This window comes from Monodelphis domestica, chromosome 1 (assembly GCF_027887165.1).
Source record: "Monodelphis domestica isolate mMonDom1 chromosome 1, mMonDom1.pri, whole genome shotgun sequence".
In the NCBI taxonomy this organism is placed as follows: Eukaryota; Metazoa; Chordata; class Mammalia; order Didelphimorphia; family Didelphidae; genus Monodelphis; species Monodelphis domestica.
Window position 1 is genome coordinate 319,700,336 of NC_077227.1, and position 26,878 is coordinate 319,727,213.

Below are 26,878 nucleotides of genomic sequence, written 5' to 3' on the forward strand. Positions count from 1 at the left end.
TTTGGTCTATTTTTCTCCCTCCTCTCCCTCCTTCTCTCTGTTTTCTATCTCTCTGTCTCTGCCTCTCTCTGCCTAACTCTCTCTATTTCCCTCTCCTTTCTGTTTCTCTTTCTCTACTTTCTGTCTCTGCTTCTCTTTGTCTATGCCTCTATCTCCCTCCTTCCTTTCTCCTTTCTCTCGGTCTCTGTCTCTCTCTTATTTCTACCCTTTCCATTCCAAAGTCCTTTAATCTCTGAATTTTTGACCCATGGTTGTCATCAGTTGGAACAGACAGACTTTTCCTTCCCTTGCATTTCTGTTCATTTCCCCCAATAATAAAGCTTAATTTTGTGAGTGTAGTGAGCTTTGTGACAGTCTGTTTTCTGGCTTCCCAGTCACAGTTAGGCCAGTACCAATCCTCCGGGGAGAGAGAAGAGATTCAAATGTCAGGATGCGCCTGTGTCAGACCCAGGTTTTGTAAGTACCCACAGCACTCTGCCCCTTCCCTAGCATGGTCCCAAAGCTAAAGGAACCCTAGCCCCCATAACTTTCTGGTATCTAGTCCAAACTCTACTGTATAGGAATTTCCTATACAACATTCCTTGAGGAATTAACAGCCTCTACTTGGAAGCCTCTGGAAATGGAAAAATTGGTACCCATTGAGTTGAGATCTCCATTCCACTTCTGAACAGCACTGGATTTGGAGTCAAAACACCTGGATTTGAAACCCAGATCTGCCTCTTACCTATGTGCCCCTTAGCCTCTATGGACCTCAGTTTCCTCATCTACAAAATGAGGGAATGGGGCTAGCAGATCTGAAAGGTAGCTTCCCTCTAAATCTATGATCGGATGACCCTACAATTGTGAGGAACCTCTTTCTTCTCTTGTGCTGAAATCTGTCTCTCTATATAACTTGCATGCATTGGCGCTAGTGTTGCCCTCTTCCACCCAACAACACTTCCGATCCTCAAAGACATCTTTTCATCTCCAGGCTATTTGCAGAGTCTGAGTGCCAGCTGTGACTCTTCCTCACTAGTGTCTTGGATCTCCTCTTTACCACTCCAAGCTTGGATTTCCTTCTCTATAAGGTGAAAGGACCAGATCAGATGATCTCTAATGTCTTATACAGTCTTGTTTGTTTGTTTGTTTAGTTGAAATTTTGTATTTAATTAATTAATTTAGAATATTTTTTCTCATAAAGTCTTAATATTCAATGAGTTTATTTTTATTTATGTGAGTGGACAAGAACTTTGTCCAACTTGCAAAGTTGTCTTTAATTCTGATCCCTTGTTAGGAAGGAGGAAGGCATTTCAAGTGACCTCAGTCACAGTGGATTAACATGTGGATTCTCAAAAGGAGTCATGGAGAGGAATCTGGATTTTTGAAGGCTATGCTGTCAGGGCACCTGATCTGGAAGGTCCTCCCTGGATGGAAAGGGGGATCCAGTTTACAGATTGAGCCTGCTGTTGGAGGACCAGCCTAGCTAAGTACAGAGCTGGCCATTGCAATCTGTGAAACAAGGCAGTATGCAAAAGTGTCTTCAATTCTGTTTGGCCCCATTCTACATCTAAGGTGGGGATAGCAGTAGAGTGGCTTTAAAAAAGAGCCTCATAGTCTTTAGATAGTCTAGAAACATTAGTTTAACTAGAAATGGGGAGGGGGGGGCAGCTTCATGGTACGGTGGATAGAGCACCAGATGAGTGAAGACTCATCTTCTTGAATTCAAATCTGGCTTCCAACACTTCTTAGCTGTGTGGCCCTGGGCAAATCACTTGGCCCTCTTCACTCTTCTGCCTTGGAACCAATACTAAGTATTGATTCTAAAAGGGAAAGAAAGAATTTTTTTAAAAGAGCCAAGTGGTCAGAGAATATGAGCTAATGGTCTTCAAAAGCAGAAAGTTAAACTATCAAAAACCATCTGAAAAATTGTCCAAAATCATTAATGACAAAAAACCTGGCCCAATAAATGGACTAAGATGCTAAAAAATGGAAAAATTCAATGTGGCATGGGTTATGGATAGGTAGACATATTAATTCACTTCTGGAACAGCTATAAATTGATCAAATCATCTTGAAGAACAATTTGGAATTGCACAAAAAAGAGTTACTGTGCTATTCATCTCCTTTAATGTAGCAGACCCATTATTAGGTTTTTACCCTAAAGAACTTATAACTAAAAGAAAGGAACCACACGTGTGAAAATATTCTTTCATTTACAACAGTAATGTAAATGAAGATAACATGAAATAGCAAGAAAATTTAGATCAAATACAACAGAAAATGATTTTTGCAAATTATCAAAGTTAAAATGCACATTCTTCTTCTCTATTAAAAGATGGTATACTGCATAAATGTAATGTGGCATACATACCATTAGCTACAATCAAATTCTATTATATGGCTTTGCATAGCTGCTTTTTTTTTCTTAGTTCTTACCTTCTGTCTCAGGATCAATTCTAAGTATCAGTTCCAAGACAAAAGAGTGGCAAGGGCTACACAATTAGGGTTGTGGCTTGCCCAGGGCCACATAGCTAGGAAGTGTCTGAGGCCAAATTTGAATCAGGGCATATAACTTCTTTTTTAAATGAAAAGATGCTGTGGGAAGGAACATGCCATTTTGGGGGGGAAATAATTTGCCTCAAACAAAACATATCAATTTCTTTAAAGAAAAAAGAAAATAAATCAATGTGGGAACATTTTGAGGAACTGGAGTGGGAACACATTACAGAGTATTTGGGTTCGGTCAGAGGTAGAAACAAAAGCAATGTGTCATCAGAGTATAGTATAGACAACCTGAACCAAAAAAAAAAAAATCACAGACTTAGCATTGGGGCCTAATATAATATCTCACTCCATTTAAGCTCCCTTCCAACTTTGACATTCTATCATCCTAGCTTTGAATTTCTTTTGTCCTAGAATTTAGTGAAAATTTAAAGCCCTAAGAATAGATATAAAACTCCCATGGATGCTCTCCTCTCTGGGTTTTTGTGACTTTGCTCTTTCCTGGCTCTCCTCCTATCTGTCTAATCTCCTTTGCTGGTTCATCATCCTACCATGACTCCTAATGGTGGATATTCCACAAGATTCTGTCTTGCATTCTGTGTAAAATATCTGTCTATACTCTCTTCCCTTCCCCATCTTGACCCTTTCTCAGTCAACTTCAGTGGCTCCCTGTTGCCTCTAGGACAGAATACAAATTCTTACGTTTCACTTTCAAAGCCTTTCATAATCTAGTCCCTAGCTATTTTTTTCAACCCCGTTGAATATTACTATGCTGGTGATCCAGCCTTCCATTGAATAATCCATTTTCTATCCATGCGCATTTACTCGTGCCATCTCCCCATACCTCTGCTTCATAGAAGTTCTGTCTTCTTTCAAAATGCATATCAAGCATGAAGACTTTACCCAGATAGATACTAGTACTCTTTCTACCAGAACACCTTGGATTGAACTACTTTGTATTTATTATTTTGCATCCAGTTACAAACGTACTTGTCTTCCCCATTATTAGTTCTTAAGGAGTAGCAATTGTTTCATTCTTTGCATTGGTGTCCTGTATACCTAGCAGAGAGCCTGGCATATGATAGCCACTTAATAGATGTTGGCTGATTGGTTGGTGGCCCAGGAAGCTGATGGTGATCAATTAAATCTTAAAGTTCAGGGTTGGACTGTTCACATGGGAGCCCTCGCCACAGAACCTTAGCTACCAATTTCGGAGAGAGGGCAAGCACACAAAGCATTCTGAAGGTAAGCAATAAGGCAATTTCCACTCCAAAATCTCAGACCTCAGAATACAATATACCGTGGGTGCAGACACTAGGATATATGAGGTCTCTGTTGAAGTGGCTACCAATTGTGAATGTAGGAGGACCAGGGTAAGCAGGAGACAATCTTCTGTGGGGCTTGATTCCTGAGGTAGGGAGAGCTATGGAATCACAGGATCACAGATTTAGAACTAGAAGAGACACCTAATCCAATTCTTTAATCTTCCTTCCTTCCTTCCTTCCTTTCTTTTTTTTTAAGCCTTTACCTTCCAACTTGGAATCAATACTCAGTATTGGTTCTAAGACAGAAGAGTGTTAAGGGCTAGGCAATGGGGGTTAAGTGACTTGCCCAGGGTCATACAGCTAAGAAGTATCTGAGGCCAGATTTGAACCCAGGGCCTCCCATCTCTGGGCCTGACTCTCAATCTCCTGAGCCATCCAGCTGCTCCCCAATCCCTTCATTTTTAGATGAGGACATTGAGTGCAGAGAAGTTATATGGCTTGCCTAAAATCACACAGGTAGCAAGCAGAAGAACTGGGATATGAACTCGGCCTTCTGATTCCAAATCTACCTTGGCTCTTCTTTCAGTGGAACAGTGGAAAGACTATGGATGTGGAATGTTGCATATATTATATGTGTATACACACACACACACACACACACACACACATATTGAACTGTTGATTTTTACTCAAATTTATGTTTATTAAAACAAAAGATCCAATGCAGCATGGTGCCATGTTGGGAAATGTTTTTAATTTTTTTTAATGTAGCTAAAAGTTAATGTAGCTAAAGTTAGAGGAAAAAGGAATCTGGAGAAGATTCCTGCTGGTATAATTAACCTCAATATAACTAATCTTGTGATTGTTTACTGTCAAGAAATTCTTCATAATATCTGATCAAAATTACTTCTTTAGATAAAAACTTAAGATTTAGAACTCAAAAAGAATTTTAAGGTTGTCTAGTCCAACCCCATGTTTTTTTCAAACAAGGAACCTGAGGCCCAGAGCCTTGCCATGGTGAAGCAAATAATAAGAGAAGATGGGATTTGAAATTCTGCTCCTTGACTCCAGGTCCAGCACTTTTTCAATCACAATACACAGCTTAAGTTTCAGCTGACCACTCAGAAATGGCAGAGTTCTCAAATCTGACTGAGGAGCTCTATAGCAAAATTCACATGGAAACAAATCTTTTTGACTGGTCACAAGGATATAATATTCATCAAATATATTATCTTCATATGCTTTGTGCTGGCCCTCAAGTGCTTACATTTGTATACTTCTCAAGTACACTCACAAACGACTGATACCATTCAGGAGTTTCTTATTTTCACTAATTATTTTCTTGCTATCTAATTGTTAAACTCATTTGTTTCTACCTGATGGAGGTATCTAAATCTAATCACCTTGGGCAAAGTCCTGATGATCCACTCATCGCCCAGTTTACTCCACATAGGAAGCTGGCTCTCCATAGCTACCCTCCCTCCTCCCCACAACCAGCCCTGGATGGCCCAGCCCTTGACTCTTACCTCCAGGAACTTGGTGTAGTCACTTTCTAGCTTCTCCCATACCTCAGGTGCCAGTAGCTTTGGCATCGTAGTCATATCTAGTTCCAGGTCCAGGGAGCCTAGAAAGTCCTTGCTAGGAGGATATGCAGAGCTGGTTATAACCTTGATCTTACCATCACCCACAAATGTACCATTTCCATATTCATCAACTCTGAAATTCCCTTATCTGATCAGTCTGTTAACATTCTATTTCTCCTACTTCCTTACAACCTTGAACTCCAAATCTTGTTCTCCATTCTCTCCTTGACCTCCAGTCCCTCCATCCCTCAGTTCTTCTCTGGACCGTTAGTTCTGTATTGTTTATAACCTCCTCTTTTCCCTACCTTGACCCATTGGTGCACCATTTCAACACTACACCTTTTTCTTCTCTTGAATTCCTTGTCCCCTTATCCTATCGACAGTCTTGGCCTCTCAAGCCTTAGCCTTGGATTGCTCTCATCACTACTGTCTTTACTCTTATATGCTACTTAATGAAGTTATAGAAAATCATGAAACCAGGCTGCCTAAGTCTCTTATAAATGTTTGTTATATGATCTCAACTGAGCTCTCACTGCATCAAAGTGATCTTTTTATATCTCCCTAATTGACTTACTCTCCCACTTAATATAGTGGCTTTTCCAAACCTTTTAATCCATCCTCTTGAGAAGGGGGGATATAATATCCCTCTCCCCCTTCTCACTTGAGAAACTTGCCTCACATTTCAGTGAAAAGAGCATCCTCTTCTCCTCTCCTTCTTCTACCATTGCCTCCCTCCTTACTCTTGTTTCACATGAAAAGATGTCCCTTCTCTTTATCAAGGCAAACCCTTTACATATTCCAGTGACATCATTTAATCACATCTGCTTCTGGGGATTGCCCACCCTATCAGTCCCATTTTCTCATTTATTTTCAGTCTCTGTATCTACTGGCTGCCCATGTCTCCCCCTACTTCAAAATACTCTCACTTGGTTTGTCCAGGCCTGATAACCATCATCCCATCTCTCTATCCCATCCAACTCCTTTATTGTGATTCAAATGCAAAGAGCGAAAAAATTCCTATTGACTGAGACATCTGTGGCTATATTCCTTGAGTAGGCCATATAGGATCCCAAAATTCATCATCATCATCTTCTTCTTCTTCTTCTTCTTCTTCTTCTTCTTCTTCTTCTTCTTCTTCTTCTTCTTCTTCTTCTTCTTCTTCTTCTTCTTCTTCTTCTTCTTCTTCTTCTTCTTCTTCTTCTTCTTCTTCTTCTTCTTCTTCTTCTTCTTCTTCTTCTTCTTCTTCTTCTTCTTCTTCTTCTTCTTCTTCTTCTTCTTCTTCTTCTTCTTCTTCTTCTTCTTCTTCTTCTTCTTCTTCTTCTTCTTCTTCTTCTTCTTCTTCTTCTTCTTCTTCTTCTTCTTCTTCTTCTTCTTCTTCTTCTTCTTCTTCTTCTTCTTCTTCTTCTTCTTCTTCTTCTTCTTCTTCTTCTTCTTCTTCTTCTTCTTCTCCTCTTCCTCCTTTCTCTTTCTCCTTCTCCTTTTTCTTCTTCTCCTTCTCCCCCCTCTCCTCTTCTTCCCTTCCCTTCCATCTTAGAATCAATATTATGTGTTGGTTCAAAGGCAGAAGAGTGGTAAGGGCTAGGCAATGGGGATCAAATGACTTGCACTGGCTCACAAGCTAGAAAGTATCTGAGGACAGATATGAACCCTGGCTCTCAATCCACTGAGCCGCCACCTTTTTCCTCTGTTAATTCTACAGTCTGGTTTCTGACTTTTCATCATTAAACTAAAACCTCTCTCTTCAAAGTTAGCAATAATTTCTTAATTGTCAAATCTAATGGCCTCTTTTCAACCCTCATCTGTCTTGATCTCTGTAGCTTTTACCCTGTCGATTGTCCTCTTACATGGTACAATGGATAGAGCATTATGAAACCACGTTGCCTGGGTCACTTACAAATTTATATTACATGATCTCAACTGGGCTCGCTGCATCAAGGCAAGTTGATTTACTATCCCCATTCAACACAGTGGCCAGTGGCATCAGTGAGACGAGAGTTCATATGTGGCCTCTTGCTAGCTGTATGATCTTGGGCAAGTCACTTAATTTCTGTCTGCCTCAGTTTCATTATCTATAAACTGAGGATAATAATAGCACTTACTTTCCAGGATTGTTATGAGAACTAAATGAAATAATAATTTTAAACACTTAGCACAGTCTGCTTTAGCACATAGTAAGTACTATATTAATGTTGTTTTTGCTGTTCGGTCATTTTCAGTCATGTTTGACTCTTTGGTGACCCCATTTGGGGTTTTCTTGGTAAAGATGCTAGAAGGGTTTGCCATTTCCTTCTTCATATATAAATGTTAGCTATTGGCCATTATTATTTTCTTTGCTATCCTCTTGGCTCTAGGATTCCATGTCACTACTCTATCCTGACTCTCCTGTTCCTTCTCAGTCTCCTTTGCTAGATCTTCATCCAGGTAAGTCACAGTAGCTAATGGCAAGTTTTCTAGGACTCTGACCTGGGTCCTCTTCCTTCTCTCTATATACTATTTTTCTTAGTGATCTTTGAACTTCTCATAGATTCAATTATCATCTCTATGCTGATGTTTCTCAGATTTACTCATCCAGCCCTAAAGTCTCCTCTAACCTCCAGATTAGCATCTATTGGACACATCAACCTGGATGTCTATAGACGTCTGAAACTCTACAAGTGAACTCTATTATTTTCCCCTAAAATCCTCCCTCCTTACGAATGTGCCTGTTATCCTCTCAGGCCCCTCCAGGCTCACCTCCTCACTCTCTCATTCGCTGCCACCCCCACCCCACCCCCAAGTCCTATGCCCCACTCTCTCCTCTGACACTGTCACTCCTCAGGGGCGGACCTTCATCATCTCTTACCTGGTCTATTGCAGTAGCTGCCCTGCCTCAAGTCTCTGCTCTCTGGTTCATCTTCCACTCAAAATCAAACAAAACTTCCTAAAACTCAGGTCTGATCATGTCGCTCCCTGTTCAATAAACCCCAATGACTCCCTATCCCAGGAGCAGATATAACATTGTTTGTTCAGCACTCAAGACCTTTGATAATCCAGAACCCTCCTACCATTCCAGTCTTCTTTCACTTTACTCCCATATACTTGAAGATCCAGGGACAGTGGCTGCCTTGCTCTTCCCCAAACAAGGCATTCTTATCTTCAGACCACATGCATTTTCTTTTCTTTTCTTTTTTTAAAAAATTCTTACCTCCTGTCCTAGAATCAATATTGTATATTGGTTCCAAGGCAGAAGAGTGGTAAGGGCTAGGCAATGGGGATTAAGTGACTTGCCCAGGGTCACACAGCTAGGAAGTGTCTGAGGTCAAATTTGAACCCAGGATTGCCAGTCTCTTGTCTTAGGGTTCTATCTACTGATCTACCCAGCTGCCCATGACTACACCCATTTTTACTGGCTGTCTCTCATACTTGGAATTTTCTTCTTCCCCATGCCTACCTGGCTTTGAATTTCAGCTAAACTCCTATTTTTATAATTTTTATAAAATTCCATTTTATAAGAAAACTTTCCTGGTCTCTCCAAATGCTAGAACTTTCTCTTTGAAAATATCTCCAATTGATCCTGTATCTATCTTGTTTGTACATAGCCATCTCCCCATTTGACAGGAAACTCCTTTGAAAGCAGAGACTGCTTTTGCCTTCCTCTAATGCTTAGCATAGTGCCTGGTATATCATGTTGTTGTTTAGTCATGTTCAACTCTTCATGACTTCATTTGGAGTTTTCTTGGCAAAGATACTGGAGTAGTTTGCCATTTCCTTCTCTATATCATTTTGCAGAAGAGGAAACTTTCAAGTCCAAAAGGGTTAAAAGACTTGCCCAAGGTCACACAACTAGTAAATGTCTAGGACCAGATTTAGACTCAGGAAGATGAGTCTTCATGACTCCAAGCTCAACAATCTATCCACTGTGCCACCTAGCTACACTGGTATATATAGTGCTTATTGAAGGACACCTACATGACTCAGTGGTAGAAAGACGGTTATAGTCAGGAAGTCCTGGGTTTAAATCCAGCCTCAAACACTTCCTAGTTTTATGATCCTGGGCAATTCTTTTATTATATTTATCTTGATTGATATTTATTATCAATTATAAGACAGAAGTTACAGAGATTTTAAAAATACTTATTGACTGATTGATTAAATATGAAAATGCAAGGCCCAGGAGTCATAAAGGAATGGTGAGATTATCTGTGACATAAGAGCCCTTTTCTTGACTGCTTAGCTATGTTTACCCTTTACTTCCCACCTACATTTTGCCTCAGGCTTTGTCTTGGTCAGTGAGTAAACTAATTGTGCCCAGGACATTCCCTTTAATTATGGCATTGTCTCCTTCTCACAAGATTTTGCACTAGAGTCTTGTTGTCTTTTTTTTAAAGTTATGTCTGACTTTTCGCTACCCCTTTAGGGGTTTTCTTAGCAAAGATACTGGAGTGGTTTGCCCTTTCCTTCTGTGGCTCATTTGACAGTTGAGGAAGGAAGCAAACAAAGACCTTAAACATCATCCAATTCAACCCCTTCATTTTAAATATGAAAAATCAGAGGCTGGGAGACAGGGTAAGACTTGTCCAAGGTCACACTGGGAGCTAATAGTACAGTTAGAACTAGAATCCAGAAATCCTGACTCAGAGTATTTTCTATCACAATCCACTTGCCATCGCCTTGGCCGGATGGACTTACCCATTCAGAACAAATGGCCATTTACTCAGGGCCCAGAAAGGGTCAATGCATTGTTGTTGGTCTAGGAGAAGAATGGCCTAACTGGACTGTCCTGAACTCTTAAATATTCTTTCCTCTAAGGATACCTTGGGCTGATTTTGAAGAACACATTTCCAAGATACAACCTGGTTTCTCCTTATATGGGAAGGATAGATGGGCGTGTAATTCCTGATCATATTTTGTTTCTTGTGGCTTAGTTTCTTACTGTTCTATGGTGATTTTAAAGGGAGCTCAGATAAGCTGGAGATTTTCACTTAAATGTCTTTCTTTTGCTAAGATTTTAATAAGAAGTCCATGGATCCTTTGGGACTTGAGCCAGCTCAAGGCAACAAGCAGTGAATAACAAACACACTAGTGACCCAAGAAAGAAACGGGATGCATGCCAAGAGCAGGGAAGATAACTAGAAACCATGGCAGCAAATGAAGCGAGGACCAGAGTGGAGAAACACAAGAAGAGGGACGCGTTCTAAGACTTGGAATTGAACTGGACATGACAAAGAAGGTTGAGGGGGAATGATCTTCTTTTAAGAAATCCTATGTGTTCTCCAGCTGGTGGATCTGTGGATAGAACACTGGCCCTTAAATCATGTAGTCATGAGGTCAAACTCAGACTTAGATATTTATCATTAGACTGTAAGTTTCTTAAAGATAGGGACTGTTTTTTGCCCCTTTTTGTATGCTCAGCATTTAACACAGTGCCTGACACATAATGGGTGCTTAAAGGTTTATTGATTGATAACTAGCTGTGTGACTCTGGGAAAGTCACTTAACCTCTGTTTGCCCTCAGTTTCCTCAACTATAAAATGAGGATAAGTACTTACCTTCCAGGGTTATTGTAAGTCTCAAATGAGATAATATATATGTATATATTTTTTAAATCCCACTTACATAATAGATATTATATAAATGCTTCAGCTGATTTTTTTTCCCTCTCTTCTTCCCTCTCCATTTGTTATACTCTGTCAGTTATGCCCCAATGGAAAATCTCCCTTGCATTTGCCTACCCCTAAATGAGTGCTCCTGGCATCCTTCCTTGGATATTTACTATCTATATGACTATGGACAAGTCACTTAACTTTTCTGTAAAATGTAAAGAGGTTGAACTAAATGGTCTTTGAGGTAGATCTACAAACCAATCTCCCTTCCAGTTCACATTCTCCACGAATGCTCCATGTTTGCTCCCTCCACCTCATCTTGCAAGTGGTGAGCCCAGAATGACTCACCTGCAGTACACATTGGCTACCCAGTCCATTATTACATAGAGTTGCTCAAAGCCTTGAATCTCCTGCAAGAGCTCCTGAAGCCGGGCAGACACAGCCCCATGGAAAGCATCCACGTAGGTCTTCCACACGAGGAAGTCCTCTGGATAGCAGGGCTGCACCTCCTGCCGGACCTTCACAAGATCCTGCTTGATCACCCTGCCAAGCTCTGAGAGGAGGCTGACCAGGGTAGGTTCACTCATGCCCTGGCCCACCTTCCCCACCCTGTCTGAGGCGCTCTTCTTCACTGCCTCCTCCCACAGGTGCCTCCACTTGCGAGGGGCTCTCAGGAAGGCACTGTCCGATGCATCCCCCGAATGAACCCCCTCCTCCTCCTTAATCAGCTGTGCCAGGCACGACAGCGCCTCTGTGTCCACACTAGGCTGGCTCAGGGTCTCACCCACAATGTTCCTGATCTCGGATGCCATTACATCAAAATGAACACAGATGTCCATGGCCTGGCGAATGTAGGCAGTCGGGTCATCCTTGAACTTCCCCAAGTGATGGTCCTCCACGAGGCTGACCTCCAGTTGGCATAGCTGGGTAAAGGCTTTCAGCAGCTGCCGTTCAGCAATGAGGTCTGAGACTGGCTTTTCTGCCCAAAGAGAACAACGGTCAAGAGCCCGGGGGGCTGGGGACAGGGCTGGGAGTTCAGCTCTGTCAGCCCACTTACTAAGTAATCCTGGGAAATTGGGGGCCTTATTTTCCTGCCCTACCTCCCTCATGAGTTTGTTGTGAAGATCAAAGTAATTCAAAAAATATTTATTGGGTATCTGTTTTATAGGAAACAAATCAAGGGAGGCAGAAGATCAGAAAGCATGCTATAAACTCTCATCTCCACTATAACCTCCAAAGTGTTTTCTAAGGAGCAAAGTACATTTTAAGTACTTTTTAAAGTATTAAAGAACATTTGAAGCTTCAATTCAGTCGAGAGGTTCTTTGTGAGCCTTAAGGTATTATCTAAAAGTTAATTCATTCAATTGTAAGCTCTTTTTGGACAAGGACAGTTTTTCTTTCTTGTATTCGCAGTACTTAACAACACAGTGCCTGGCACATAGGAAGCCCTTAATACATGTTAATTGAATTGAAGCTATTGTTTTTTTAGTATTAATAAATATATATCATGTGCCTACTATGCGCAAGCATGGCACAAGGTATATGGTAAATAGATATCTGACAAAGTCATTATCCCAGGAAAGGTTACTGTGACATTTATACAGATGAGGATAATACAAGGTAGATAGTGACAAGCACAAAAGAAGTTAAGTTTTCTAGGAACATCTGAGAAGGGAGAGAGTACTTTCAACCCGAAGGAATCAGGGAGGCCTGCCAGGAAGTGATGACACCTCAGGGGCCATCTGGGGATGATGGATGACCCATTGGAAAATCAGAGAGGTCCCCAATATGACACTTTGAGTTTGGGGAAAAGCTAATAGTCCAGTTTGACTAAAGTTAGGAGTATGTGAGTTAACGAGGTAGCACTGTACATAGAGCACTGGGCTTGGAGTCAGGATGACCTGAGTTCAAATCTGGCCTCAGATACTTACTAGCTATGTGACTTTGGACAAGTCATTTAACTTTAGTTGCCTCAGTTTCCTCATCTGTAAAATGAACTAGAGAAGAAAATGGCAAATCCCTCCATTATCTTTGCAAAAACAAAACAAAACAAAACAAAAAAAAAACTTCAAATGGGGTTACAAAGAGTCACTGACTGAACAACAAACAACAGAGAGTATGTGAGGGAGAAAGGACAGAAACAAGGCTGGAGCCCACTAGTGGTGAGCCTTGAGTATTTTAAGTATGCCTTAGAATCAATATTCGGTATTGGTTCCAAGGCAGAAGAGTGGTAAGGGCTAGACAATGGGGGTTAAGTGACTTGCCCAGGGTCACACAGCTAGGAAGTATCTGAGGTCAGATTTGAACCCAGGACCTCCCATCTCTAGGCCTGGCTCTCAATCCACTGAGCCACCCATTTGTTCCCCCTTCCCCTCTCCCCCAAAGATTTTTGAAAGGAGACATGGTTGGCCTCATGAAACCTATATATTAGGGAGATAGATTGAAGAGGGAGAAACTGGAAGCCGAGAGATCAGTTATGGATCTTTGAGAATAGTCTAAGGAAGAGGTGATGAGAGTCTAAATCAAGATGGTAACCACAGGAGAGAGGAAATGGAAACACTTGGTAAACTGTAGAGCCATAAAGTCCTCTAGCATATATAAAGAGTTTTGTAAACTGTCAAGAATACATGGCTGGGGACATGGATAGACAGTTTTCAGATAAAGAAATCAAAACTATTAATAAGCACATGAAGAAGTGCTCCACATCTCTTATAATCAGAGAGATGCAAATCAAAACAACTCTGAGGTATCACCTCACACCTAGCAGATTGGCAAACATGACAGTTATGGAAAGTAATGAATGCTGGAGGGGATGTGGCAAAGTAGGGACATTAATTCATTGCTGGTGGAGCTGTGAACTGATCCAGCCATTCTGGAGGGCAATTTGGAACTATGCACAAAGGGCGATAAAAGAATATCTACCCTTTGATCCAGCCATAGCACTGCTGGGTTTGTACCCCAAAGAGATAATGGACAAAAAGACTTGTAGAAGAATATTCATAGCTGCGCTCTTTGTGGTGGCCAAAAATTGGAAAATAAGGGGATGCCCATCAATTGGGGAATGGCTAAGCAAATTGTGGTATATGTTGGTGATGGAATACTATTGTGCTCAAAGGAACAATAAAGTGGAGGAATTCCATGGGAACTGGAACAACCTCCAGGAAGTGATGCAGAGCGAGAGGAGCAGAACCAGGAGAACATTGTACACAGAGACAAACACACTGTGGTATAATCGAATATAATGGACTTCTCCATTAGTGGCGGTGTAATGTCCCTGCACAATCTGCAGGGATCAAGGAGAAAAAAAACACTATCCAAAAGCAGAGGACAAACTGAGGGAATAGAAACACCAAGGAAAAGCAACTGCCTGACTACAATGACTGAGGGGACATGACAGAGGAAAGACTCTGAGCGAACACTCTGATGCAAATACTAACAACATGGCAATGGGTTCAAGTCAAGAACACATATGATACCAGTGGAATCACGCGTCGGCCACGGGGGGTGGGAGGGAGGAAAAGAAAATGATCTTTGTCTTTAATGAAAAATGCATGGAAATGATCAAATAAAATACTATAAAATTTAAAAAAAAAGAAAAAAAAAGAATACATGGCTGGGGTTGTGGCATTAGGTGGCTTAGTGGATAGAAATCCAGGCCTAGAGACAAGTGGTCCTGGGTTCAAATATGACCTCAGACACTGTGTGACCCTAGGCAACTCACTTAACCCCCATTGCCTAGCTCCTACCACATTTCTGCCTTAGAACCAGTACAATTGATTCTTTTTTGTTCCCCATTTAAACCATTTTTTCAGTTACATGAAAAAACAATTTTTGAAATTTCAGAACTCAGATTTTCTCCCTCCCTATCCTCCTGCCTCTCCAAGGCACTGAGTAGTCTGATATGGTTTATATCCATCATAGTATTGATTCTGAGGCAGAAGGTAAGGGTTAAAAAAAAAAAGAATACATGTAAGGGCTTGCTGTTTTGATCACCAGTTGCCATTTCCCTTACCTTCCTCCACTTTCATCATGTTCTTCAGTGTATCTTCTTTAGGGGACTTGGGGGATACTGGGGATCCCTTTGGTAGCCTCGAAGGTCGATGGGTCACCTCCTCCTCATTTTTCCTAAAAGATCTGAGGAGGCGGGAGCTCTTTCGAAGAAGGCTGCTCTCCTCTGCTGCCTGGGCTCCGGCAGTACCTTCCCTCTTGCTCAGCCTTAAAAAAGTCCTCTTGAAGTTGCCCAGTCCGAGAACAGTGTCCTCTTCCTTTCTAGAGTTTGTAGAGTCCACACTTGGCTTCCTGCTCCTCTGGCTCTGGGTTGGAGAACAGGGGTTGGAGGGGGTGCTTTGTTTCTCTTGTGGAGGGTCCTTTGTTCTCACTGGCAGGGTCTTGCTGAAGGAATCTGAGGAGAAAGGGAGAAGAGCATCATTGAGACCCAAAGACTAGGGGACAAGATTCTGGATACCCAAGTTACAGGATCATGGGCTTTTGACCTTGAAACTACTTGAAAGATTATTCCCTTCTAGCTATAGTTAATTTAAAAAAACCACCACTAGGTGACACTGGGGACATTATCCTGTCACAGGGTTCACAGACTCATAGAGAACTAGAAGGGACCTGAGGGGCCATTGAGTCTCACCATCTCATTTTACCGATGAGGGAACTGAGGTTAAATGACCTGCCTAGAGTCAAGTGAGATTTTGACCTAGGTCTTTCTGAGTCTAGTATTCACTCCACAAAACAGGGAAGGGGAAGGGATTATTTATGAAGCACCTACTATGTATGTTAAGTGCTTTATAGAGTCTCATTTGATCTGTACAACAACCCTGGAAGGTAGGCACTATTATTATCTCTTCTTAATTATGTTCTTCCCCAGTTCATTTGACAGATGAAGAAACTGTGGCAAGCAGGGTTAATCGACTTGCCCAAGGTCACACAACTAGGAAATGTCTGAGGCCAGATTTAACTCATGAAGATGATGAATCTTTTTTACTCTGAGCATAGCACTCTATCTTCTCTATGCTACCTGTCAAAATCTTGCTCAAAAAGCTTGAATGGTTCCATAATTACCTCTCAAATAAAATATGAATTCTTCTCTTTGGCATTTAAAGTTCTAAATAATCTTTCTCCAGCTATGTGTGAGATAACAAAGCACCTTTTGTATCTATAGTCTTTTATTATCCTATTGTAGAGGATTTTACAAACACATTTATATTTTCAACTGGGGTTACCCTTGGCTTCTGTCTTTCTCCAAAGGTGTGTTTGATGATTTAGGTACTTTGGGGGATCTTTTGGTGTCATCTTGCCAGCTTCTGCATTGTAAAAATGGAGATTTGAACCCTAGACTTCAATCTCCAGAAGTCCTTGGTACTTCCCAGAATTCCCTATAATCTTACCTGAGATTCCCACCTGGTCGAGATCAGAATTTGTATTTAAACTGGCTGTAACACCTACTTGCCTCTCTTCTTCAGCTTCTAAACACACTGACTCTCTAAATGGCATGCAAGATGTAAGTGGCTGTGAATGGGCTATTCAGCCCTAGGCACATGCTTTTCTTATTTTGTATTTTCTTATTTCCTTGATTTCTAATAATCTTAATAAACCTCATAAAAATATAATACTTTTAGTAGAGAAACTAATTTAATTGTTACAGCCTCCAAGCACATACTTGAAATCCACTTTCTCTTCCTCATGATCATTTGTTGGAATCTTTCTCTTCCTTCAAGATTCCCTTCTGTTTTCATGTCCTCCATGATGCCTTCCTTTAATCTAAGATTTTGCATTCTCTTTGCTTTTCTTTGTTTAGCAAGGTCTTTAAAAAAAAAAAACAATCCTTTCCTTCTGTCTTAGAATTAATACTGTTGTAAGGGATTTTAGCAGGAGCAAATTGAAAACAGGAAGTACAGAGGCAGAGAGGGAAAATTCCGGAACTATGAGGAGACTGTCTCTCTGGAGGACAGTTGGTAGAGTTGCTCTCTGAAGGAGATTTTGAAGCTGCCAGGAGGCTGGGACTTGACTTCAAGCAAAATCATCTTGTGGGAGGTGCTAGAGAGAGTGGTAACACTTCACCCAGGTGGACTGTGTGGGTGAAGCCATTTCTTCCCTTCCTGATCCTATGAGCTGCTCCTGGTTTCTGCTGGGACTTCTGACAGACCCAAGAGGACATCATTTGTGAGACTTCCTTTGGCCTTGTTTCTGTTCCTACAAGCCCTACCCTAATCTGAAGTAGTAGTTAAGAAGTTAATTAGAGTAGTATAGAAATTTGTTAGTGGGATTTATACACTGACTTTGGGGGTTAAAATTAGATCTTCTCAATTCCCCTCCCTTCCTTCCCTTAGCTTAAATAAAGTTAGTTTGATATAATTACGTGTTCTACCTAGTATTTTAATTATAGTTATTTCAATACTAAGGTAAAGGCTAGGCAATTGGGGTTAAGTGATGTGCTCAGGGACACATAGCCAGAAAGTGTCTGAGGTCATATTTGAACCCAGGTCCTCTAAGATCTAGGCCTAGTCTGCTCTATCCACTGAGCCACATAGCTGCCCCAGTTACATCTTTTATGGGAAGAAAAATTGACTTTGCCTCAGCTGAAGCCAGTTGAGAATGATCTAGCTCTCACCAAATATTCCTTGAGCTCTTTGATCTTTTCCTCTGGTTTCATCTTGCTCTTATTTATATCACAGAGATTTGTACACATACTCTCTCTTCTTCTAATAGATTGTAGGTTTCTGAAGAGCAGGAACTGAGTTTTCTCTTTCTATCCTCAGTTCTGAGCACAGTGCTTAATTATATGGAATAGTATTAAATTGAAGGAATGTAAATCAACCCAAATGTGGACTTAGAACCTGTTTTCCTGTTCCAGGCACACTATAATGGCCTCAATCTCTAGCAGAATAGTATGGCTTGTTCAGAAGGCCACCAGGGCCAGGAACTCTCCATCTGCCCCTGTCTTTTATTCACTGCCTTGCAGACCTAAAACACCAATGCCAATGGCATCTAAGGCTTAGTCATCTCTTTCTTTTCTAATTCTTTGCTTCCTAGTGGACACATAAATTAATGGGATAGCGGCAAGGTTAGGGGAAGTAGCTGGGTGGCTCAGTGAATTGAGAGCCAAACCTAGAGACTTCCTGGGTTCAAATCTGGCCTAAGACACTTCCTAGCTGTGTGACCCTAGGCAAATCACAAGTCCAATTGCCTAGCCCTTGTCATTCTTCTCTTAGAATTGGTATTAAGAAAGTAAGGGTTTAAAACAAAACAAAGTAATAGGGGGAGAAAAGTTGTTGTTGAGTTGTGTCCAGCTCTCAATGACCCTATGTACCGTGCCGTCCATTCAATTTTCTTGGCAAAGATACTGGGGGGTTGACAGTTCCTACTCCAATGAATTAAGACAAAAAGTTTAAGTGACTTGTCCAGGGTCATATTAAGTGTCTGAGGTCAGATTTGAACACAGGTCTTCCTGACTCTAAGCCTAATACTTATTTACTAAGCCACCTGGTTGCCCAGCTCAGAAGTGCTCACATGGAGGTCAGAACTGAGATAAAAAGACAATTTCAAGTTCTCTCTGAAAAACTTTGATATCAGTTGAGAGATATGGGAGATACTGGCTCAGGACTATCCAGCATGGCATGCTGCATTCAAGAAAGTACTGTGAGATGTACAAATTTAGAGCCATCTCCCACCCAAACATTCATATGGACTGTTTGTGCCCCACCAGTGGTAGAGCCTTCTCAACTCATATTGGTCTGACTGACCAATTGTTGGATCACTGCACACTGACCCTGACATCATTTTGATCCTCTTCTAGTAGATAGGATAACAACCAAACAATTTCCTAATGGGGGTCTTTGGGAAAAACCCAGATCCTGGACAAATCATGTAACTTGTAAGTGCTCAAAGCAAATGTTGTCTCTAAAGCAAACAGAAAAGATGGAGTTTCCTAAACCAGAAATTTCCTAGATCAATGAAATCAGAAGTTGAGTGCCTTTCCCTATATTGTCCCAGTTAAACTAATCAGAACTAAGTCTTTTTGCTCCAAAAATCCTTAATGGGAAGAATTATAAGGGCAATGGTGTGCCCTCACTAAGAGGAGGGTGTTGAGAGAATTCATTGAGATAATGGATCTGAAGTGATTTACAGACTGTAAAATGCTTTATAAATGTTCAAGTATTTTATAAATGCCATTATTAGTATTTCAGAATAAAACGCAAATGATACCTTTTAAATGTAAAATGATCTCTGAATGATAAACTGTGAGGCATCTCAAATTGTAAACCAGAAGGCGCTTTATAAAGCTGGGACACCTAGCAAATAATAGAAATGAGGGAAACTGATAAAAGTTCTGTAAAATGCCAACAGACAATGACAGCTTAGTGGACACTAAAACCTTTTGTTAGTGGCAAAGCTTCTTCAAAACTATAAAGTAGGGTGCAGCTAAGTGGTTCAGTAAATTGAGATTTAGGCCTAAAGATGGATTTCCTAGCTGTGTGACCCTGGGCAAGTCACTTAACCCCCATTACTTAGCCCTTACTGCTCTTCTGCCTTGGAACCAGTACACAGTATTGATTCTAAGATGTAAGGTAAGGGTTTTTTTAAAAAGCTATGATGTATCTAATAAGCTATAAATACTTTGTAAAGAAACTTAAAGCATACAATACTTTGTAAACTTTACATAGTATTTTATAAATTGCAAAGCGCTTTATAGCATATGAAATATTTTTCTTCTCTAAGTGCTTTATAAACTATAAAATGATATGCAAAGGGGGCATCTAAGTGGCTCGGTGGAGACTGGAGGTCCTGGGTTCAAACCTAGGCTCAGGTACTTCCTAGCTGTGACCCTGGGCAAGTCACTTAACCTTGATTATCTAGCCCTTACAACTCCTTGTAGCCAATACTTAGTATCAATTCTAAGACAGAAGGTAAGGGTTTAAAAAAAATGTGTTTTGAAGCATATCATGAGTCATGATCTTGACTTGTCAACTCTAAGAGCCTTGGTCAGCTCAGACCTAAATATTGGCCTCACCTGTGTTAGACTCCTCACAAACCTCTCTTGGAGAGGATAACTGCTGTCTCAACCTGCCGGTCTCCTCCTCCTGCACCTTTCGGAAGGAGCCAAGGAGGGAGGATGAAATCCTTCCGATGAACCTCTTCTCCTTTCCTACTTTGTCCCCAGATGTCACATCCTGTTTCTCCTTCCATGAGAAAGCCCTTTTGAAGCTTCCCAGCCCAAGGTGGCCATTCTTTTCCTTCTTGGGACTCAGATTGGAAGACTCATCGATCTCCTGCCCATGGCCCTGGGTCAGAGAGTCCTTGCCAGGGGAACTCCACTGGTCCTGCTTCTGGTCCCCCATCCTTGACAGTGGTGTGCTAGAATCTCTGAAGGAATCTGGGGGGAAAAAAGAGGCCAATGAGTCCTGGTCATTAGGGAGCCCAGGAAATAGGTCAATCCCAGAAGACACCTACCTATTTATCACCCCCCAATTGACTTAGTCATGGTTAACAACAGGTTCTTCTCATTTATTTGAGTGTCACAGGATACCAACCTTTAGGGTGTCAATCCCCAGACACTCATCCTGAGGATGTTTTTTTTTTTTTTAAGAGTACTGTCTCCAGACCAGTAAACTGCAAGCTCCTTATGGGCAAGGATATTTGGCTTTCTTCTTCATGTCCCTATAACCTAGAACAGTGCCTTGCTTTACAAATCTTTATTATCAAATTTCTCAGATGCCACATTTTAGGAAGATTTTTGACAAATGGAGGGTATAGAGAGAGGAGCCAATCAAGATGGTTAAAAACACTGAAAATTGGGGCAACTAGGTAACTCAGTGGATTGAGAACCAGACCTAGAGATGAGAGGTTCAAATGTAGCCTCAGCCACTTCCTAGCTATGTGACCCTGGACAAGTCACTTAACTCCCATTGCCTAACCCTTATCACTCTTTTGCCTTGGAACCACTACATAGTATAGTTTCTAAGATAGAAGGCAAGGGTTAAAAAAAACAAAACATTGAAAACTATCTCCTTTAAGAAGTGTTGAAAGGGAGGCCAAGTACAGATTAAAGCATGTCATCTTCCACTATATATCCTTCATGAGATTTCTATTGTTTGTGTGATATATATCTTCCCATATGACATGAGCAATATAGAAATATGCATTACATGAAAGTATAACTTATGTCAGACTATTTACTCTCCCAGTAGGGGAAGGGTAGAGAAGGAGAAAATCTAAATTCTAAAATGTCAAAAGACAACTCTCAAAAATTGTTTCTGCATGTTACTGAAAAAAAGGTTTTAAATGTAAAAAAGAAAATATTGAAGGAAGTTTTGAAAAGCAAAGTGAACAGAACCAAGGGAACATTATATACAGCTACAGATTTAATGTTTAAAGAGTACATTGATAATGTCCACTTCTAGAGAAAGAGTTCATAAATAGAAACACAGAAGATATAGATATATTTCTCTTCTCTCTCTCTCCCCATATTTATATGTTAAGCAATGACTCCTCTACTGTGGGGAAGAGAGGGAAGATACCTGAGAATTTTGATGTAACCACAAACAAATAAGTTAGTAATTAAAAAGAATAGTTGAAGGAACTCAGGTCCAGAGAGGAGCAGAGACCTGTGGAATTATACTGCAAATTATTGGAAAGAAGAATCAGGACTGGCTTGCAGGACTCCTGGCTTCCAAAGCAGCATTCATTTTTTAAAATCATGGATATTGCTTCCTCTTGTCACCCTCACACAAGCACCCAGAGGAAGAGAGGGAAAGCCCACTCCACCCCGCCTTCCTCCATTCCTGAAGTCATCCTCTTCTGTCTATGCCCACCAGAAAACTGCAGGCTCTAGAAGGTAGGACACACAATGGGTCTTCTGCCTCTCAGATGCCAGGATTACTTCTGTCCAAACCATAGCAGGCCAAGACCTCATGCAGACCCAAAATAAGGACACAATTTCAAAGAGGAATGGATTGGGGAAGGCATAAGCAAGTTATAGGTCTTCCTAGGAAGAAGTCTTATCACCTCCTCTCTTTATTTCCTCCTACTATAAATTTCAGGGAAGAAGGGCGGAATCTTTTCTCCCAAAGAATGCTGGGTTCTAGGGATCTGTAAAGGGCCTGAGCTGCAGGGTGGGTTCAGGTCCCAGACTGGGCTGGGTAGATCCTATGGCTAACAGGCTGGGCTGGGTGGGGCAGGGTCCCATGCTTACCAAGTGGAGACAGAAAAGGGTGGTCTCAGGCTCAGGAGGGAGATCAGCGATCAGTCTATAAGTAGACTACCAGTAAGGTTTCCTGTATAAGGCAGCCTGGCCCAGAGGGATGGCTTATCTGAATTGGACATGAGGGAAGGGAAAAGGGAAGGAGCTGCTCACCATCTATGTCTATATTTAACACGAATGGGGATCAGCCCCCGTTTAGATATTTAGGGACAGAGAAGACAAGGGAAGGCAAGGGAAAATCATTCTTTCCCTTTGTTCCTGGGGTTTGGGTAGCCCAGGGAACTGGGAGTTAACACAGTGGCACAGTGACTGGAATTCCATTATAGCAGGAGAGCAATGGCTTGGTCTGTATTCCATTCCTAGAGATTCAAAGCCTTGGGAATCCAAACCCCACCCTGGGACCAGTTTGGGTCTCTGTTTCCCTTCCCATATGACATGGACAAATCTCTTCACCTCTTTAGGCCTCAATTTCTCCATCTGTAAAATGAGGAGACTGATTTAGATATGGGGTTCTTAACCTATTTTATGTCATGGACCTCTTTGATAGACAAAGGTAAAGCCTTTGGACTCCTTCTCAGGTACTGATCTTAAATGCAGGAAAAAATACATAGAATTCTGAAGAAAATCATTTACAGTATGTTGAAATACATTTATCAAAAATATTTTCATAAAAACAAACAAAATTCATAATCACAGATTAGGAACCCCTGGATTAGACAACTTTTCCAAGTCTGAAACTTGTTCTTTCTTCCTTCCCTCCATTCTTTCTTTTTTCTTCCATTTTTCCTTCTTTTCTCCCTTCCTCATTCCCTTCTTTCCTTTCTTCCTTCTTCTTCCTTTACTTTCTTCTTACCTTTCGGTCATTCTTCCATTCTTTCTTGCCTTCCTTTCTTTTCTTCCCTTCTTTGTTCCTTTCTTTCCTTCCTTCTTCTTACCCTTCTTTCTTTCTTTTCTGATATTCCCTACCTTATCCAGGTACAAGGGGCCATTCATGGGTCCAGTCTCATTTGACCAGCTCTGTTTCTCACCTGGATCCCTCCTCCCAGAGGCTTAGTGCAAACCCCTAGCTTATTCCACTGCAAATTAGAACCCCAGAGCTCAGGAGAGCTGCCAGCCTCAGTCTCCCCCAACACTAGCAGGGATTAGAGGTGTGTTCCAGCATGTCTGCCTGAAACTGTACATTCTATATGTCAATGCTGACATATATTCTGTAGTCTGGGAGAGAGGGGAAGAACACACTCAGTGACTTACATAGCCTCTTGGACTTTATAAATTGGTGGAGACAAGAGGAAAAGATCCAGGCTCAGCTCTCTTGAGGGGACAGAGAAGGAGCAGACTGTGGCTCAAGGATACCCTGGAGAGGACTGAAGAGCAGGCTTGGGCTTTCCCTGAAAGGACACTCGCAGACTGACCAAGAAAAGGGAAAATACATTATTGAAGGCTAGCCTCCCCAGGGGCTGCCTGGCAGCCTAGTGTCTTCTTGTTCTTACCCTTAGACTGGGGGAGAGGAGACTGGAGCTGGGGAGTCTATTTCTAGGAGACAGAGTAAACACTAGCGTGTCCTGTCTAATCAAACAGGAGGGGAAGGAGAGAAAGATGTGGGCAGGAACTCCAGAGTCTCTTTCTTGTTCTCCCAGTGGTTTCCTGCCCTTCTTTTGGCTGATACCATGCATAGTCATGGCTTGGGTCACCAAAGCCCCAGGAAATTGACCAAGTTACCCAGACTCCATCCTGCCTCCTCATGCCTCAGGCAGGCAAACAGTCCTCAAACATGGTGGATAAGGCACTGGATTAGGGTCAAGGGAGCTGAGTTCAAATTCCCTCTGTGTTCCTTACCTCCTTGGCATGAGAAAACTGAGGCAGACAGATTAATCTGTCTTGCTCAGGATCACTAAACTAGTTTGTGTCAGAAGCCATATTTGAACTCAATTCTCTCTGACTCCAGGTTTAGAACTCCATCAACTGCACCACAATATGTAAGATTATTTCTAGAACTAAGTGTTATGAACTAAGGATTAGAAGGGGCTTTAGAGATTGTCTAATGCAGCGATACTTAGATTTTTGTGGGCCAGCCATCCCTTTGTAATCCAGTCAAACCAACGGATCCTTTCTTAGAGGAGCCCTCTGGTCCTTTTATTTTAATTAAAAAAATTATAAGCCTTTATCTTCTGTCTTTCACTACTATATATTAGTTACAGGGCAGAAGATCAATAAAGGTTAGACAATGCAGGTTAAGTGACTTGTCCAGAGTCACACAGATATCTGAATCCAGATTTGAACCCAAGACCTCCTGTTTCTAGGCCTGGCTTTCAGTCCACTAAGCCACCCAGCTGCCCACTAGGAGCTCCTTCCCCAGACTCCATGGGTTTGCCATATATATGTTTGCTCCTACAAATTTCTTGGCCACACACATTACCCATGTAGGTCCTTTCTTCCACCCTAGTGGTTTGGAATCTGGGGCAGAATGTCTCATGTGGGTAGAGGGAAACTTTCTTTGTCATTTCTTTTGAGATAGTATTTAATTAATATTTGCTTTTAATTAGTAAGTCCTCTGGTTGGTCTAGTAAGGAAGTGTGAGGAGAGGAACTTATAAGCTCTGGTTTTAAGTGGATGCTGAAACCCCCCAAACCTGACTCGAGCTTGGGATAGCCCTTAGGGGGCCCACAGTTTGAGGAAGCCTGGGTAATGATAGGAGGCCACATTTACACAATGGTTTAAAGTGTCACTAAGGGGGGCAGCTGGGTAGCTCAGTGGATTGAGAGCCAGGCCTAGAGATGGGAGGTCCTAGGTTCAAATCTGGCCTCAGACACTTCCTAGCTATGTGACCCTGGGCAAGTCACTTAACCCCCCATTGCCTAGCCCTTACTGCTCTTCTGCCTTGGAATCAATACTGATTCTAAGAAGGAAGGTAAGAGTTTTAAAAAAAAGAAAGAAAAAGAATGCAATAGAGGGGGTTGTAGGGGCTGGAATCTGGAGGACCTGGGTTCAAATTTGGCCTCAGACACGTTCTAGCTCTATGACTCTGAGCAAATCACTCAACCCCAATTGCCTAGCTCTTACCTTTCCAACTTAGACTTGTTACTAAGATAGAAAGTAAGAGTTTTAAAAGAAAATGTAACAGAATAGTTAGAAAAATATCAACAATATCAAGGGTTCATATTGTTGTTAAGTCATTTGTCATGTTCAACTCTTTATGACTCCATGACTTGTAGTTTTCTTGGTAAGGATAACTGGAGTGGTTTGCCATTTCCTTCTCCTATTCATTTTACAGACAAGGAAACTGAGGCCAAAAAGTTTAAGTGACTCACTCAGTGTCATACAGCTAGCAAGTGTTTGAGGCCAGATTTGAACTTAAGGGATCCTATAGATTGCAAAAAACCTGGAAAGCTCATAAGATGGTAAGATTTAGAGTTAGGAAAACCTATAGAGGTCACCTAGTTAAAATATCTCATTTTACAAAGGAGTAAAATGAGACCCAGAAAGGGGAAAGAAGTTTGTATCTGAAGTTATAGGGGCAGCTGGGTGGCTCAGTGGATAGAACACTGGCCCTCCAGTCAGGAGGACCTGATTTCATATCCTCAGATACTAACTGTGTGACTCCAGGCAAGTCACATAACTCTGTTTGTCTCAGTTTCCTCATCTGTAAAATGAACTGAAGAAGGAAATGGCAAACCATTCCAGGATTTTTTGCCAAGAAAACTCCAAATGGGTCCCCAGTTGATAAATGGGCAAGGGACATGAATAGGCAATTTTCAGATAAAGAAATCAAAACTATCAATAAACACATGAAAAAGTGTTCTAAATCTCTTATAATTAGAAAAATGAAAATCAAAACAACACTGAGGTACCACCTCACACCTAGCAGATTGGCTAACATGACAGAAAAGAAAAGTAATAAATTTTGGAGGGGATGTGGCAAAGTCAGGACATTAATGCATTGCTGGTGAAGTTGTGAAATGATCCAACCATTCTGGGAGGGTAATTTGGAACTATGCCCAAAAGTCTGTCTGCTTGATCCAGCCATAGCACTGCTGGGTTTGTACCCCAAAGAGATAATAAGGAAAAAGACTTGTACAAGAATATTCATAGCTGCACTCTTTGTGGTGGCCAAAAATTGGAAAATGAGGGGATGCCCTTCAGTTGGAGAATGGCTGGACAAATTGTGGTATATGTTGGTGATGGATTACTATTGTGCTCAAAGGAATAATGAACTGGAGCAATTCCATGTGAACTGGAAGAATCTCCAGGAACTGATGCAGAGTGAAAGGAGTAGAACCAGGAGAACACTGTACACAGAGACTTATACACTGTGGCCCAATCCAATGTAATGGACTTCTCTACTAGCAGCAATGCACTGATCCAGGTAAATTCTGAGGAACTTTATAGAAAGAACACTATCCACATTCAGAGGAAAAACTGTGGGAATAGAAACACAGAAGAAAAACAACTGCTTGATCACATGGGTCGATGGGATATGATTGGGGATGCAGACTCTAAATGATCACCCTACTGCAAACATCAATAATATGGAAATAGGTCTTGATCAATGACACACGTAAAACCCAGTATAGAATTGTGCATTGGCTACAGGAGGGGGGGAAGAGTGGAGGGAAAGAACTGAATCGTGTAATCATGGGAAAATATTCAAAATTAATTAATTAAATAAAATTTTTCAATTAAAAAAACTCTAAATGGGGCATGAATAGTCAGACAACTAACTGACCACCAATAGAGAAAAAGAAAAAAATCCAGTGTTAT

The 26,878-nt window shown here is 41.3% G+C and overlaps 1 protein-coding gene and 1 long non-coding RNA gene across 4 annotated transcripts in view; one reads left to right on the plus strand and one right to left on the minus strand.

Moving 5' to 3' along the window:
• EXOC3L4 (exocyst complex component 3 like 4) overlaps nucleotides 1-26,878 on the minus strand; it is an 85,176-nt gene that overhangs the window by 33,192 nt on the left and 25,106 nt on the right. For both annotated transcript variants that reach the window (XM_007473525.3, XM_007473526.3), the window contains exons 2-5: nucleotides 19,931-20,293; nucleotides 14,924-15,313; nucleotides 11,260-11,890; nucleotides 5,273-5,384 (exon numbers count right to left, since the gene is read on the minus strand). In XM_007473525.3, the coding sequence (XP_007473587.2) occupies nucleotides 5,273-5,384; nucleotides 11,260-11,890; nucleotides 14,924-15,313; nucleotides 19,931-20,258 (1,461 nt within the window). In that variant the 5' untranslated portion in view covers nucleotides 20,259-20,293. The remainder of the gene's footprint in view (nucleotides 1-5,272; nucleotides 5,385-11,259; nucleotides 11,891-14,923; nucleotides 15,314-19,930; nucleotides 20,294-26,878) is intronic.
• The window catches only part of LOC103092466 (uncharacterized), a 58,250-nt gene continuing 48,058 nt past the window's right edge, over nucleotides 16,687-26,878 (plus strand). For both annotated transcript variants that reach the window (XR_008915082.1, XR_008915083.1), the window contains exon 1: nucleotides 16,687-17,082. This is a non-coding gene — a long non-coding RNA (uncharacterized LOC103092466). The remainder of the gene's footprint in view (nucleotides 17,083-26,878) is intronic.